General features: G+C 36.9%; 1 protein-coding gene across 2 annotated transcripts in view; it reads left to right on the forward strand.

The window, feature by feature from the left end:
• Positions 1 to 17904, forward strand: part of CCDC146 (coiled-coil domain containing 146) — an 81162-nt gene that overhangs the window by 56097 nt on the left and 7161 nt on the right. For both annotated transcript variants that reach the window (XM_085298592.1, XM_085298602.1), the window contains 8 exons: positions 765 to 992; positions 1954 to 2140; positions 5865 to 5960; positions 7585 to 7755; positions 9191 to 9279; positions 9397 to 9561; positions 11982 to 12206; positions 12859 to 13087. In XM_085298592.1, coding sequence (XP_085154718.1) covers positions 765 to 992; positions 1954 to 2140; positions 5865 to 5960; positions 7585 to 7755; positions 9191 to 9279; positions 9397 to 9561; positions 11982 to 12206; positions 12859 to 13087 — 1390 coding nt within the window. The remainder of the gene's footprint in view (positions 1 to 764; positions 993 to 1953; positions 2141 to 5864; positions 5961 to 7584; positions 7756 to 9190; positions 9280 to 9396; positions 9562 to 11981; positions 12207 to 12858; positions 13088 to 17904) is intronic.

The raw sequence follows: 17904 nt of genomic DNA on the forward strand, positions 1-17904 counted from the left end.
GAGATGTGACATATGCTGCTTTCTGTATGTATAAAATGTAATTAATAAAATGTGAGCCAGGTTACTCACAGATCCTGACAGTAAAATTGCTATCCAAGATGAACACTAGTTTTTGTACCTTTTTAGCAGAGAAGATTATGCTGAAGTTTTTGTGTCTCCTGCTTACAGTCCGTATTTTTAATAGAGTAACTGTTTGACTGTTATATTTTTTCCATTTTAAAACTTGCATAACTATTTTCTTTTTTTCTCTTTGGCACTTTGTTTAATACAACATTACTATCATAAATATGTTTTTCATGTAGTGATACTGAGACATAGCTGAAAAAAGAGCAAAACATTGCGTAGAAGGTTATTAATGGTATATTTAAATGAATTTTTCTGTCACATCAGAGAATCAACTAACCAGAGTTTCCAATCTTGAGAGTAATGTTTGGAAGTTTGGAAGTACAGTTGGAATGAGAATTGGAATGAGAATTCTGAGGAAGATTTTGAATACAACTGTGTACTTTGTAATCTTGACAGAAATCAGTTTACTAGAACTCTTTCTAATGCTGTCGTGGCATTAAACTCCTTTTTAGTGATGTGGCCAGCTCCAATTGAATTACTGGCATTAGTATTTGAAGGTTTTCACTGTATGCAATCTGCTCTAGAACATATACAGTAGATAACTGTGCAGTCCATAAAAACCAGCAAGTTATATTTTGTTATTTAAGTGTTCTTGTGGTAATGTGAACCCTTACCATTTTGTTAACATGTATTCACAGAGATGCAGAGAAGAAGAAAGAAGCCCTTAATGAGCAAATAAAAGAGTTAAATATTGCCCTTAAAACTATTGAAAAAAAGATTGAAGCAGTTTTACAAGAAAAAGAAGATGTAATGAAGGAATTGGATGGAAGACGAGCTTTGCTGGAAAGCAAAGAACGAGAATTCCTGACTTTGACAAAGTTACTAGAAATTAGCACAGAAAATGAATCAGCAGTCCTATCAGACAGGTTAGAGTAGTAGATGTAAGCCATGTATTGCGAGTGAACACTTCTCTGTTTTGAAAAACCTGGATTTTTCCTCAGAATCTGTTGTACTGCTTATGTTCTCAAATTTCACTGTGCAACTAATGGGGACTGAAAAATATTTGGCTTGGTTTGGAGTTCAGAAAAGTTTTATGAATTACTGGAATCTAGGATCTGGCTTGAAGAAGAACATCAAAAAGCATGAGAGTTTAATAAAATTCTGGAAGAGAGAATCTCTGGATTTTGCTAAAAAGGGGAAATTGTTTAGAGGATTTCTCTTTCCAGTGAAAATGCACTTTCTTCTGTGCAATCCACAGAAAGTAACTTGAGGAGAAAAAGGAGTCAGTATTCTGATTTTCAAATGAGGATCATAAATTTCAGCACCCACCTACCCCTGAATTTCAGTGGGGACTGGCTATTCATCTCTTCAGTATTCCCTTGAAATTATGGGCTTTTATATACTTGATAAAGTAAAATGTGGTGGTAGGTTGATTGCAAACTGCAAATGATTCCTTCTTTACAAAAGAAGTGTAGTTGTAAATATGGCCACAGCAATACTTTTGTCTTTAAAATTTTGTATTAAAGGATAGGTGTATTGCAAAGCAAAATGTCTGAGTGAGGAAAACATGTAGATATTCCCTCATATTTTAAAAATATGTTTTCTTCTTTAATTAATAATTTTGCTTCTATAGAATTTTTAGCATTGTTGTGCTAAATCTCATAGATTGTGAGACCTTATTGCAATCAGGAGGAATATTGTCATTGATTAAAGTTACCAGAATTTTACCAGATAACTTTTAGGTAACTTCTGACACTAGTTTTTAAGTTTCTCTTACTGCTCAGCTATAATTATGCACTGCTCAAAGAACATAAAATGATTGTGCCTGTTTGCATGCATCTATTGATCAAATTATCTGTGTCTAAAACTCTCTGTATATCTATATAGAGAAGCTCTGGAAGACTATTTAAATAAATGTACCTTGGAGAAGGAAAAACAGCACGATATTCTCATTCACAAGCAAAAACAGAAAGACAGAGAAATGAGATATTTTAAAAAGATGGAATTACAACTGAAAATGGTTTATGAATCATTACATCAAATTAAATCACAGCATAAAAGACTGAAATTAGAGGTCTGTATGAATACATTGATCATCATAGTTTTGAATTTTTATATTGGAAAGCTGATTATGAAGTCCTTTGACTGGTACTAAAAGAGGCTGGAGGAGAAGACTCTTTTAAGTCTTATGAATGGAAAAGTGTCCTAAATATTGCTGCACGTTACAAAGAAAACTTTTGCTAAAAATAACTGTACTAAAACTATTGCATGAAGATATATTCAGGTTATTCTTAAAAAATGGATTCTAGGCTAGGAGCATCCTATCAAAAAGAACTGGGAGATTAAATTGGCAGTGTGGCATTATGGTCATTATGATTGACTTTAAGCCACCGGTGGAAAATGGAGTGATTTGCCCATTGACATCAAAGAAATTTGTATCAGACAAATAGACTCAAGTATTACCTGGCTCCCAGGTCTTATTTTAGATGACAAAAAGATACATCTTTTTTTAAATTTGCAGATTGTTTATCTATTACTATAAATAATTTATAATGTATTTAAGATTATTCTGGGAGAYGGGAAACAAGTAGTATATAAAATTTGGTATTAAATGATGCAATGTAATCCTCTATGTTCTCTTCATACCCACTCATATTTCACTTTTCTGCTTCATTTCTTTATCAGTATTTCTCCCATTGCTGTTTCCATACTGCTTTTCTTTCTTCTGTTTTGYGTCTTCTACTATGCTGCTGTTAAAGGGCAGTCTCATTCTACTTATCTATTCCAAACCTTTCCTTGCCAAATCTTTCTTAAAAATTTACTTTGTCTGGGATTCCTTTATATCCTCTTTCTCTCATTACTGGCTGCTCAACTGTCTGTTTTCTAACTTTTCTCCTACATTGGCTCCTTGCTTTGTGTAGGTTGTAAGTCAGTCTTATAAAATTTATCTTGCTTAGACAAGTAAATGCTTTTCACAGGAGAATAATTTATTAATTATTAAAGGTGTAAGCAGTTGATGTTTCCTAACTCGATACAATATCGTTGCAATTTCTCCTGGTCCTTCTAAGCAATTCAGTGCAGAAAATAAATCTTACTTATATCACTGTAAAGTTTTTTTTTAAAAAAACAATTTCATTACATTAAAAACCACACATACGTAGCTTTACTATTCATAAAATTCAAAATATTATTCAATAATGTTTAATATGATTGCATGAAACATTCTTTCTCATTTCTTCCTATTTAAAAATGAAGTTGAATTTTCCTCCAAATTCACATCTGTAATTAACCACCTGATAATAGAAGCCCATATGGGTGGAAAAAATCCTCTATATCTACAGAAAAAGATTTTAGGCTGAACTTCCTGAAATAATGATTAATGGGCTGGGTCATATTCCAGATTTTGGCCTTAAAGCTCCTACTGAGTGTCTATCCAATATCAAGCAGGAGAAACTGTGGATTTTTTTTTTCTGTGTTCCTATTGAGGAAATATTCCTGAAAGGAGAATTGTTTTGAACAGTTGTTCAAAAACATGTAATCTTATAATCAAACTGCCATAACTCACTGACAGCTGTGGTTGAAGTTCACTGTCTTGGGTGAAATCCCAACCCAGCCCCTCGATGCGGTGTGCGAGGTCCAAAGACGTGGAACGAGACCTGCAAGGTCTGGTGGTGGCGCAGAGGATCCCAGTGGTGCACGCACGTGCTTCTGCTGTATGCGTGGATGTGACCGGCGAGTGCCCCGCGGGTCACAGCGTCGTGAGCTCGGGGGGAGGGAAATGCCAGGTGAAATATAACTGGAAGTCCAAGCAGTATTTTAATCTTGCAGTCATTAGATGCTACCGTAACTTAAACAGGCCYTGGCAGTATAGTTGCTTTAGTCCATCCTCTCCTCCTGTGTCTTCTGCAGTTCCCTTTAGAAAAGCAAATGTGAAATCACCCCCCTTCTGCAGCATCATCAGTTCAAAAGCARTGTTGGAGTGTGAAAGACAAGAGTTGCATTCTACTGCTCTTGCTATCTTAAAACTATTTTAAATTATTTGGAAACTTAGGAGCAAACCTGGAAAAGGTTAAGATATTTTAACACTAAAATAGTTGGAGTTCCCATTTKACTGAATTAAGAGCTAATATAAAGATATGTTTGCAGAAACAACAGGACATCAGTTGTTTCCCCAGATTTCTCTTACTTTAAGTCACGTGCTACATGCAGAATGAATAGTTTCTAGAATAAGGAAATTACAYGAACACTTCCTTCAAATGTGTTTTTCTTCTTAGTAAGTTGTGAAAGGTCAGCTATTGCTAAACACTGGCATTCTGGGTGAAAGAGGCCTGGCCGCTCTGGCTGCGGCCAGCCCCGGGCAGCAATGCTCCTCCTTCCCGTGCTCGCACTTCTCCGTCGATCCAGCGGAAAGACAGCCAAAAGTGCCTAAGTTTAGGCTTGTCTTATGTCAACAAAAGTCCTTAATGGATTAAAGATGTTTGTAGGAGCTTTCTACTTTTAGACTCAAGAACTTGATGGCATCTTGCGAATCAGCCCTTGAAAACGTGGAGGTGTACGGACGCGGCAGCCTCTCGTGCAGCAGGAGTGATAACTGACGCGTGCTCCGTAGTCATGTCATGCTTGCTTCCTCCACAAAAGTGAAAATAACTTGCTTGGAATATGTTTTATTGAACTTCCAGCAAATCTAAGTCAAATCAAAGCTGCTTTAGAGTTAGCATCTAAAACCAAAGTAACCTAAGTTTTGACCTTTACTGTGCCTCATGTTTCCCTTTCCATTAAGGTTAGGATCACATCCCRTTTTATATTATCGCAGAATCTGAAGTAAAAAACATTTCACAAGTGCAAAACATCTCATTATATATGTATTAAAGTGTAGTGTTTTGAAATCTAACATCTGGTTATGTTCAGAGAGGGACACTTCGGGGCTGAGTGTACTTTCTTTGTATAGCTTCCACATGTGGCATCTAATATGKTTTTTTTCTCTGCATGCATGAATTACACATTTGCAACTATGGGCAGGAAATGTATGCCTGCACAGTTAAGCTAGTATATTTATTTCTTGCTTATCTATAACAGTAAAGAATTTTCAAGTGAAATTAGTCACTCTGAGGCCAGGATAATGTTTTGTCTTACAAGTTATATCACAGAAATATTTTTACTGGAATTATTGAGATATATTGTGATCTGAAAGTAGTGTCTAGTATGTCTGCTTCTCCACATTTAATTTTACTATCTGACTGAATAACTACTTTTCCCATAACAAAAAGAAGTAGTTCATAATTGGCTCTGTTGTTTATTTTGACTCTCTCAAGGCTAAGGAGGAAACAGTAAAATCTTATTTCAATAACTCTAAGTAAAAAATATGACATCAAATCCACACAGATGTGAAATCCTACTAAAGTCAGTGGTAAACCTTTTTTTTTTTCTTTCAGTAAGGTCAGAATCTCATTCAGAAAATCTGTGAATTTGGAAGATGATATCTTCACTTAGTTGCTTTTTGTAATTTATTATAATTTGGTTGCAGAAAAACACTTGTAAATTCAGTATTGGCTGAAACTGGGCTTTATAGCTAAAATTTAGGCTTTATAGTTAAATTCTTACGAGAAATACTTGAGAAACTTCCATATATTGTTGAGGATCTCTACTCTATGACCAAGGAGTCTTAGGAAGTCTTAGTTGTTGTAACAAGACAGAAAGTGTTTTTTAGTGTATCTAACCACTTGAAAAAGATTGTCTGTGTTTTGCATTTTTCATATGCTTCACTTGCATCATTCAGTGTGCCTAACTTACTTTTGTAGGCAGAAACTATCCCTAAAAACAACGTACCGTTATTAGAAAGAAGACGAGAACTACAGAAGGAAATCGAAATGAAGAAGAGAAGTTTAGCTGAACAGGTGATGAATTCTGTTTTCTCTTTTTTTTCAAGTAATAGCTGGTTTTGAAACTTAAGAACAGAAGAACTTTTTTTGTAAAAGAATTGCTTAGAGTTTCTAGCTGCATCTTTCTGGTGAGAAAACCTGCAATAATATTTGCTCAGTTTTGAAAGTTACTTATTTGTCATATATGAAAAACATTTTTCCAGCTAATTGGTCATATAATGGAAGGTAGAAAGCAAATATGTTTCCTAGTTTATGTTTTTCTGAATGTTATAAGATGCATTAACAGTAGAGATGTGATGGGTATCTTTGGATGCGGCACAGTGTTTTGTTGAAACAAAGACAAACCAGCATTTCCACATTATAATTTTTCACCTTCACAGTTTTGTCATTTGTATATGCCTGTCTACACACTGTCAAATGTATGTGGAAATGCAAGTGTATTGATGATGAGAGTATTCATACTTGCCACTATACGATTGACTTCATAAGAAGCAATAGATTTAAGACAGTGATTATACCRTACCTTCTACGTATCTTCATATCTATTTTATTTTTGTTCTGTCTTTGAATTCATTAGACTTATTGGGTGGGACTCAGCKTGTGTTTTAATACATAGGCATTAGACATCTACATGGCTCAGTGTGTTTAAGGGATATGTATCTAATCTGCCAGGATAGTCAATACCGATCTAGTCACGCAGTCAGTGGAGCCTGGAGAGCCTCATGCTGAAGAGCTTAGCCTATGCTGGGTAGAGCAAATAACTCTTCAGAGACCACTGACTGTATTGACTAACTCCCCAACAGCTCTAATAGGTGTTTAGACACTTGGCTCAGTTGAGACATAAAACTGGGGTCCTACTGTGAAAGCTCAGTGCCCCCCCCCCATGTACAATGGGCATGTAAGACTTGAGAGTAGGATTGTGCAAAGATTATATATAAAGCCAGAAGGAGCCATTCTGGTCATTTAGTCTGACCTCCAATATAACACAGATCACAGGAGTGCCCTGAATTAATTCTTCTTTGAACTACAGCATATCTTTTAGAAAAATCCAATCTTGATTTAAAAATTGCCATTGAGGGAGAGTCGACACAGTTCCTGGTAAGTTGTTTCAATGGTTAATCCATGTAAAACAATGTGTGAGTTTTTATTGTTTGAATTTGTCTAGCTTTAGCTTTCAGTTGTTTGATCTTGCAATATTTTTGACTACTGACTTATAAAATTTGTTATCAAACTTCTGTTCACTATATGGTTACAGAAACTCTTACCCAGTTATCTCTTAATCTTGATTTAAAGAAACAAAGCTCTTGGATGTTCTTATTATAAAGCATGTTTTCCAAACTTTCGTAGCATGGATTGCTGCATGCTCTGATTTTGTTACTTTTACATTCAGTAACTGAAAGGCTTGCTAGACCATCAAACAGAAGTGTTTCTAGATGATAAAATATTTTGGCATGTTATTTTAGGGATTGTGCATGGTGTTTCAGTCAGTATTTTTAAGGCAATATTTTTATTTATTTTTTAAAATCCATGTAGATTGTATGGATGTGTACTTTGCAGATAAACACAGAGTATTTCAAACTCTGGATTTGCCAACACTGATGCAGCAATGCATAAGGAATTGAATTTGATTTTCATTTAGAAAATCCTATCAAATACGGATGCCCACACATTAGAAGAATGTATTGCTGAAGAAGGCCGGCTTTTCAAGGAGCAGGAGCAATGCAGAGATGAGCTATCCAGACTTGCACGTCTAACTTGGCTGAAACTTGAAGAGAGGGAACAGAAATCTAAGGATGTTCGGAAAGCCCAGGTAAAAAAATTCTCAGATAACGGGACTACTTTTCTAAGTAAGAGCTGGAGAAATTAAATTACTGATGAGGAAAGCCTTATATGAGAAGATTTTCTCATTTCCCGCTTTACTTTGGAGTTCGATCACAACATGTGGAGCTCATATAATGTTGTATTWTTTTATTGGCAACTTATGATGCAGCATAATATTATATTAAAATATCATCATGTCACAATGAAATAAAATATTTCAAAGGATATTTTCTTTCAAGCGTAGAAAATAAAATGAACAATTCTGAAAGAAAGAGACAGAAAAGGAGATAACCTCAGCTGAGATTCTCTGAAGTACAACAGTGATGCATTTTATTTTCCAAATATATGAATGCTGGAAGATAAACTGAACTGCTACTCATTCCAAGAAGAGGCACAAGTCTTTATTTTGTTGACTCATTTCAGGATATCGATCATGATCTTMATTTGAAGAAAGAGGGAAAGAAAACATTTCCTACTAACTAGTCACTGCGTTTGCTGGTATTTTAATATCTGCAATTTACTGGTATTATAATATTAYGTATGTGCTGTGGTGGTCCACAGTTTGTACAAATACCAGATTTGTATCTGTGAACAAATTATTTACTCTCCCACAACTGTTTGTCTATATTCTAATAAATTAGCAAGCTACCCATCTAGCACTTTGGGATTCTTTGACAATATATAAAATTAGAGTAAACAAGCATTTCCAGCTTTGCAGCTTCAGTAAAAATGAATCCATAAATAGATCAAAAAGCATAAGTAATTCAGATTAATTAACAAACACAYATGCCAGGTGTGGCACCCCAACAGCCCCAGCTTTTTCTAATACCTGTCTCCTCCTGCAAGGAAGAGGGAGAAAAGGCCTGTCCGTTGCTGGTTAGCGACATGRGGCTACCAAGGACCGCAAGCACAGAGGTACCTGTAAATGTACCATTCTACTCAGTCATCAGTCAATGCTCAAGAGCTAGAAAACACTAAAGAAGAAACCTCATTTGAAAAAAATATTTCTTAACCACCAGAAATTCAAAGTACAACTTCAGTGGTAGATATACCAAATAATTGTACTGCAATGGAACTGAGAGGCTGATTRATAGAAGCCGCAGAACCCGGAGAGAAGGGACTGAGCGTTTTAAGATGCAGCATCAAATCATTAATGATATTGTTGGCAGTCATTGCTGAATTAAGAAATATAGAAAGATTGTGTTCTCTAGTGCTGCTACCAAAATTTTCTCCTTCACATTTCATGCTCATTCTTTCATTAATATTCTACGCAGTAAAACTATTTTCTTATAACTAGAGTAAGTTTTTAGAATAACCTCATCTCACTGTTTCTTCCTCATCYAAGAGGAATGGCTTTTCTGTGTCATTTCTTTGAAGATCTTTGAAATGTCTAAAGTGTTCATTTAATTCTATTTAAATTTCAGATAAGACTCCAAAATATGATTACAGAAATAAAAAGAAAGGATCTAGAAATAAGAGAGCATAAAAAGAGGAAAAGAGAAGTTCAAAAACAGTAAGAAAATAACAATAATACATTAGATGAAATAACACTTTTTAAGGCAATTTTTGTTTAAATGATATATGCGTAAAAATCACAATAATTATTTYCTTCACACTTTCATTTTTTCAGACTCCAAGGATTTGCTAAAATGTATGATGTTATCCGAAATGAAAGGAATAAATGTGTAAATTTGGTGCATGCTGCTCAGCAGAAAACAACTGAGATAAAAGACAGGRTAAAATTGCTAGCAAATGAGGTAGAAAATTTAAGGAACACTGCTATAATCAGGGAAAGGTGAGTTTTAAAGTAAGCTGTAGCTCACAAATATAGAGATGTAAGATCAGAAGGAGTCTTAAGAGATAACTAGTTCAACTTCAAATATGGCTAGTGTGACTATCATCCTTGATAGTTATTATGCTGATTTTTAAAACCTGATCCAAACAAAGAAATTTTGCAACACCCTTATATAATCTGTTCCAATATTTTATGATTGAAAACTAGCTTGGGCATCACTGCATAGCACTGAAATGTCTTTGAAGTTTGTCTGGTTACTCTGTCACCTTAGARGGAGAAACTCTCATTGTATTTCCTTTGCATCACAGTTTTTGAGCTTTTTAACTTCTGAATTAACATGCTGTTACATGTGATGTGGACAACACTGTTGCACTCATACTCACTTATCCTTAAACAAAAAGAGACCCAATACCTATTCAAGTCCACAACAGACTGCTGCATGATACCATGTATTAAATGAGTCGTTAGACACTAATAATGTGGCTGCCTAATTATTAAGCTGGAATAAAGTGAGTTTCTTAGTTCAACTTCAAATTGAAGTTTATGGGATATTTATTTCAGAATAAGCAAAACATAGTTTCAAATTCCAGGCAATTTCCATCAAAGCAAAAGGTTAGATACCTGACAAAGAGGATGAGGAGGAACAGTTGGTACATTTGACTATATATTTTTCTAGACCATTATTTAGTGCAGATGTCTTTTTGCAGGCATGCTAGTGATGATATTCTGCTTGGTGCAACTGGACAATGCAGATGATAGAATGGCAATTGCTCGGAAATTGGTAGTTTGGAAAGTAGGATAGCTAAACTGACATGTCTGCAAATAGTTAATTGTATATACAAAACAGCACAGCRAAAACTGAGTTTACAAATAATTTGGTTTGCCCCAAACTTGTTTTTCTGGTGCCAAAAAATTGCGCAACTGAACTCAAGAATGCATTTGGGATATGTTCACCCAAAGTGTATTGTGAAACCCTGTGTAGCTTGGTTCTGAAGTCGTGCTGGAGCTAGCTAGAAAAGGAGTAGACCTTCGCTGATTTATATGATTTTGTTGAGTTGCACAAGCTGATGTTCTGTCCTAAAATTTGTGAGGCTTTCCCAATCAAATACGGGTGAGAGGAGAAGAAAAAAAGATTAATAAGGCAAATATATATTGTCTGGATATCAGAGATATCCARTTATTGCACATCACCCTATCATAGTACAGCTCCATCAGGCATTTCAATCTCTATACACCTGGATTTAAAACTAGCTAAAACTGAATTWTCAGTAATTCTGTAGCCTATTGAAAATAGGTGTAATCTCAGTAATACAGTTTAGTATCTATGGCTTACCTGCAACCTGGGCAGTTTAGGAGACAGAGTATCAGTCCAAACAAGATAAAAGATTTTCATCAAATATTTCATAATATTTTGTGTTTCTGTAGTACCGTCATTCTTTCACGGAAACTTGCTTAACAAAGGCTAATTCAATTCAATAAAACCCTGTGGAAGGGGAAAGTGCTCATTTCCCTGTACACACAGGGGGAAATGAGGCAGAAAGACGCTCTCTGCTTTGCACAGAATGATTGAACAGTTTCATGAAAGAATCAAGGACATGAGGCAGGGTATTTCATCTGTAGTTCTGTATTTGAACAGGAGACCATGCTTCCTCTTTCAGTCTCTCTTTTCTGTGTTGAGATTAATATCTTCCCTGTATAGATAAAGCAGGGTCTTGATCAAGAAGTGATRCTTGCTGCAGAGCAAATGAACTGATTCTAAATTCCATGTTGTTAGCAAATGAATGATACATGTGGCAACAAAAAAAGTAATCATTTTGATTAATTATTTAAGTAACAATTCTTTTAAGTAAGGGTCTATCATCTAGATACTAGCATGGATGCYTTTATGGATCTATCATGTGATTTTGCCGCTCATCTTTTTGCTGTGTTTTCTTTCTCATCGGAAAAGCAGGGAGACTGATGAGTTCCTTTCTCATGAGAATGTGGTAATATGTTTGTTGCTTATAGATAATAAATGTGGAGAGCTTTGAATTATAACCATGATAGTATTTAAATATTACTGCTTAAAAAAAGAAAAGGACAGGATTTCTGCACATTAAGAATTTGCATTGCAGTTTGTACTGCTACACTTGAACTTTATTTCTTAWGGCTCTTTAGGGTCCCCATTAAAGAAGAAAATAGCTGCAATGCAGTGCTSTGTTTATAGCATTTTCCTTAGGCATTAATCCAGTTCTATTCAAGTTGAAAAGAGCTTGTATGGACAAGCTGTTCCCAGAGAGAGTTTCTACCTCTTAATTCTTCTGTGAAGCACTAGAGTGACATAGGAGAGCCTTTGTATATCTGAGGAATTGGTTTAAGCTCTGCTGTATTTATTGAATTGAAAGGACTAAAAGCTGTCCTACTTTTCTGTTGTGATAAAGAAAACTGCAGAGACAYCGCCTGAAGAATGCAAATAATGTAGCAATTAAAGACAGTCTCAGAAATGATTATTACAAAATTGTGCAAACTGTGCATGAGATGAAAGAAAAGAAAGAGCAACAGTTGCTGGATCTTGGCAGACTTACAAATATGATCACCTGTATTGAAGAAGAAATTGTACAACTACGCAAAAAATATGAAAAGGCTCTTCAGCAACAAAATGAGAGGTATAAGTATAAAATGGATGTAATATGTTTAATTTTGAAAATAACCCTGAACAGGCCAACCGTTAGTCACATATGCTTTGGCTTGTATTCATGAATCAACAATATTTTTCAAATTATGATCGCTTGTAATGAGGAGTGCTGGAGGGCTGCCTCACTGCAGCCGTCAGCGGTGCTGTGCGTTTGAGGTGTTTGCTGTTTCTCCGTTGGTGATGGTGTTCATTCTTCAGAATCGTCATYCGAAACGATGGCAACTTGACAACTTGCCTACTGAATGTCCCAAGAGCTTGTGGCCTCCTGTTCTGTTTGTACATTGTGCATTTTGTGCACAGAKTATAAAAATTACAAAAATGCTGAAGATTTTAAACTGTGCATTTTTCAAAATTAMTGCTATGGAAGACCAGAAAAGCATTAAAAGATATGAGAAACCAAAGGAACCTTTGCAATTGTATGTTCTTCAATTTCAGAATATGAGTATTTTGTTACTTATTAATTATTTCACCTGTTTACATGATATTAAAATAGTATTTGTGAAATCTTTATACACCAAGTTATTACTACCTTTCAGGTTTGCTAGTTATGTTCTTGAAAGGGGTACATTGAATATCAGTCAAACAATTTAAAATTTTACCTTTCCATTTTGGGCTTATTGCAGTGGTGTTCTGCTCAGAACTAGAGAAGAAGAAGTATGCATTTTATATGATAAGATAAATTTGCAAGAGATGATGTGTAGAAATGGAGAAATTGAGATGCAGGCCATGGATGAAAAAATCAGATTTCTGAAGATGAAAGTAGCTGAGAAAAAGAGACAAATTGAATTGTGTTTCAAAATGCTGCCGATGAAGAGTACCCTTGATGGAGATTTGGTGGTACTTCAGATACAGGTTGGTGGAAAAAGAATGCCTTATTTTGTTTGTAAAAAAATTACTGCTTGTACAATATGGCTTATTAACACAGAAAATTTGCTAGTATACCAGTCCAGCAAAGCACTGAGGCATGTTTGAAATTTAAATATATGAATTTCTGTGCTTATATGTAATTTACTCATACACTTTGTTATGCACATACCAACAACTTCTTTGGTATGCAATCTGAGCTTACCCCCCCACACACACCCCATAGCTCTAAATGTCAGTATGACTAAAATGGAGAATGGGAGTCACGAGGAAAAATGGAAATTTAAATGAAATGTGTTAAAACTGTACTGGTGGGGGTAGGTGGAGGGAGGAGGGGGACACTTAGCTCTTCAAATTTCTAAAATAATAACTCAATTCACACTTGACCCCRAACCTACTCTGGAAACTCTGCTGCGTACAATGATATAATCCACATACATTTTATTCTACACAAAAACAGTGAAAGTTTTAGTTCTAGTTACAACATGACATTAAGCAATTAGCAAACTGCAGTGTTCATCACTGTTTTGGACATTCTTTCCTTGCTTTCTGAAATGGCTCTTTTACTTTTGACCTTATCTCCAGATGGTAATTTTTTCCATATATACTCCATTAGTGTCTGCACAAAATCCTWATTTATGGGGTATTGCTATTAGTAAGTGCATAGATGGGAGCTGTGACTCACTGTAGGARAGTGCTTGCACTAGTCTGTTACTTCTGGTCTTCTAAAGAAATTGTATGCACTGTTAAAGGAATAAAATTTTATGTAATAACTTATGCAAATTGTACCCCAAAGAAGTTTATGGTGGAATTACAGATTTAAATGATGAATAGAGGAAGTGTGAAAATACGATGAAAAACTAAAGGATGAAGAGGTGTTTTTTGGATAACATTTAGAATGARCCTGAGAGTCACTGAAATTAACACAGTAAAAAAATGCCAATGATTTTTTTGAACTGAGATAAGCAATTATGAAACTTTGCTTTTTCTCCTCGCKTAGATTTTGCAAGCTTCCTGAAACCTTCTCCTTTATGAYGATGGTTCATGCGAAGCACRAAGTCACAGTTAAAGGGAGGCTACTGTTGCAGGCTCTTGCAGTCTTTTTGTAATATCAGCATAAAACTAAAATGTAGGAAAACACAGATTATTGTAATATTAAAGAYAGAGCTCTCAAGAGATGTTTTCGAGTCAGAGATTTTTTCAGTGACCAATGACAAATAATCTGTCATCAGCATTTTAAGTATAACTTGATACTGTTGTTACTAAATGCTAGGTGATTCAAACTGGACAGAATACCATCTGAATYAGGCAGGCTGAATACCACACCTCTTAGATCATCTTCATCCCCTTTGCCTGTTCCTCCTGTCTTTTTAAATCTGGGGTATTTTCAGCCTTTGCCTCCTTATTTATTTTTCTCTCTGCTGTTTTTCTTCTCTGCTACATTTCCAAATCTTCTCACTTCCCTAGAATGTTTTTCCTTTTTCTCACTCCACAAGTGAAGTAAACTCTCTAGTGCTGAATGATGCATGCGCTTCCAACAACAGCTGTCAGTTACTGATGATACTTCAAATATTTATAGAGAGAGATGAAAGGAAAACAAGATTCAGTGTCACAAAATAGGAAAAGATTTCAATATTTGGTTTGCATTTGACAGAGATCGTTTGAATTTTTTTGAATCTAAACCTCTCATAATGTCCCTGGAGGCTTTAATCATCAATAAATCAGCCATTCTGAGAAGGAATTTCCTTATTTATTTCTGTTAGAGATGTACATCTRTGAATGGATGGAGGTATTCAATGGGCTAAAGAATCTGACCGAACATCTAGGTGAATATGGTACTCACGGGGAGGTGGAAAAGCACAGGTTAAGGCTGGGGCTGGTTCAGGAAGGACAAGAATTTCATCTGGGTCTCCTATATTCCACATGAACTGCTTAATCATCAGATGCATGGATATWCCACTCTTACACGTTTCATGAAAACCTACATATTTCCACAGACGAGTGGAACTTTGATGAATAGATATTATTTAATAAAATACTATCTTAAGTAATMCTTGATCTAATCAAATGTTAATAATGTRAACTAGGTATTTTTGTGGCTATCGATGTAAAGCATCAAAGATGACAGAAACATTTAGAAATACTTAGAATCRGTATCAGTAAGGTTGGAAGGGACCTCTGGAGATCATCTAGTCCAACCTCCCTGCTCAGCAGGGTCACCTAGAGTGTGGTAGGCAGGCTTGCATCCAGGCGGGCCTTGAAGATCTCCAGAGAAGGAGACTCCACCACCTCTCTGGGCAACCTGTGCCAGTGCTCCGTCACTCTCACGGGGAAGAAATTCCCCCTCACGGTCAGGCAGAACTTCCTGTAGTTCAATTTCTGCCCATTGCTTCTTGTCCTGTCACATGGGACAACTGAAAAGAGTTTGTCCCCRTCCCCTTGACACCCTCCCTTCAGGTACTTACACACATTGATCAGATCCCCCCTCAGTCTTCTCTTCCCCAGGCTGGAGAGGCCCAGCTCTCGCAGCCGTTCCTCCTAGGGCAGGTGCTCCAGCCCTCTTCCTTTATATTACACAAGAAACATCTAGTGAGATTCTAAGCTGGCTTTCCCGGGGTATAAAACTRTTGTAACTTTTAATTGTGATTGCACATCAAAGGACTGTTCCTGCTGACTGAAATGAGCCATGAAAATTAATCTGCCTTCATGCATCAATAAGAAATATTTAGCATTAATCATGAATTAGTCCAGCACATAGACCTGCTGAGCTGCCAAGACASTCTGGAAAGCAGTTTCATGCCTCAGAGCTAAGCCAACATACAGGGACTGACGATTTTGTAGAGGCATTTGGCCTCAGAATTGATCAAAGTCTTAACCGAATGAAACAACCTCATGAAAATCTGCAAACTAGAACATCACAGAGTCATAGACAAGGAGGGCTAGTAGGGAGCTAAAGAGTTCRTCTTGGGAATCCTGCTGCTACACCAAAATAGTACTCCTACTCCTTTGCAAGAATCAGAACTTCCAGCTCTAGCAGAGGGGCAGAGCTTGTGCATATCAGGTTGGAAAGTGGAATCTCCTACAACAGCAAAGGCTGGAAGAGGGTGACTTCTGGCACTAGATTGAAAACTCCTGCTCCACCTGAAGACTTGCAGCTGTGGAACAGATTCACTGCTCTTATAGCTGATGAGGAASTGGGAGTGCTGTTGAATGAAGCATCTGTGCTGGTTGAGCCTGAGCCACATGGGAGCATGAGGAAGAAAGCAGCAATTGTTGTAGTGGGAGACTCCCTATATGGGGATGGAGGCCCCAGCTACTGACCTGACATGTCACCTTGGGAGCTTTCCTTCTTGCTGAAAGCTCTCATTTGGGATATTGTGGAGAAGCTGCAAAAGCTTATCTGGCCCTCAGACTACAATCCCCTGCTGCTCTACCATGGGGACACCACAGATATTGCCAGAGGAGACCTGGAAAGCATCAGACTTGACTAAATGGCTCTGCAGGAGATGACCAAGGGCATGAGGGCCCATGTGGTTTCTTCTAGCTCCTTCAGGGAGTGGGGGATGGGCCTGAGGAGGACTGTATGGATYCTGCAGGCCAACAATTGGTTGTGCAGCTGGTGTTGGCAACAAGGTTTGTTTTCCATGACCCTGGGACCTTCTTTGAAGATCAATGACTGCTTGAAAGACATGGCACCCATGTAACTAAGTGAGTAAAAGTATCTTTGCCAACAGTCTGACCAACCTGAGACAGAGAGCTTTAAGTTAGGAATGATGATGGAGGGAGAGAATGGCAAACAATCAAGTGAAGAAGTGATGGATAGGGATGGAAAGCAAATGGTCTGGGGTGATGTGAACAGAGGAAACCTCATAGTCAACAAAACAGGGCTGAAGTGGGGGTCACTCTGAGCATGTGTGCGTGAATAGGGAAGTGCCTATGGGATGCTCTTACGGGGAAAGCTCCTGTAYCTTTTCTGGGAAATCAGCATGACTGGGTATCTCTTTGAAGTGACTGGGGACAGGTGAGGGAGCAGCTGAGAACTTATGGGTCAGGATTAGTGGGCAGACCRGTCTGGGGGATGTGGCAGAGGGTGTCTGCTATAGACAGCCTGATCAGGAAGAAGAAYTAGATGAGCCCTTCTTCAGACAACTGAAAGTCTCATGTTCACAGACCCTGAGTGCTTGGGGGATTTTGAGTGGGGTGGGTGTTGGACTCGATGATCTCTCAAGGTCCCTTCCAAGCTCAACAGTTCTGTTAGTCTGAGAGAGGATTATCTGTGTCATTCCTGAGATGGCTAAACTGTTTTTTAAAATTGTCATTGAAGGAGACTCCACAGTTTCCCGGATAAGCTCTTCCAGTGCTGCTTTGACAGTARAGAGGTTTTCCTTACCTTTTGCCTGAATTTTGCTGCAATGTAAGCCTATTGATTTTTATTCTGTCTACCAGGGTCATGACAAACAGATCATTCTCTTCCTCTTTGCAACAACTGTTCACATTAGTAGATTACATTTACCATGTTTCTCTCCCATTCTTTTGTAAAGTTCCTGTTGTCTTTCTTTGTATCTGTCCTTAGAGAAAGCATTTCTTTTCGCTTTCCATTTCTTTCTCAGCATTTTGTATTTTTCTTAAAGTGCAATGCCTAAAACTTGACACAGTCTCTGTCTATGCTGAGAGTGAAATGATTCCTTCAGGCATTTTTCAGGTTATATTTCTGCTTATGTGTCCAGGCATGATGGTAGCCTCTCTTGCAACAACATGATATACTGACTCATGTTCAGCTTGTGATTATTTGTAACAACCAGATT

Source organism: Rhea americana, unplaced genomic scaffold (assembly GCF_003343005.1).
Source record: "Rhea americana isolate MKP2758 unplaced genomic scaffold, rheAme1 scaffold_1, whole genome shotgun sequence".
Lineage (NCBI taxonomy): Eukaryota > Metazoa > Chordata > Aves > Rheiformes > Rheidae > Rhea > Rhea americana.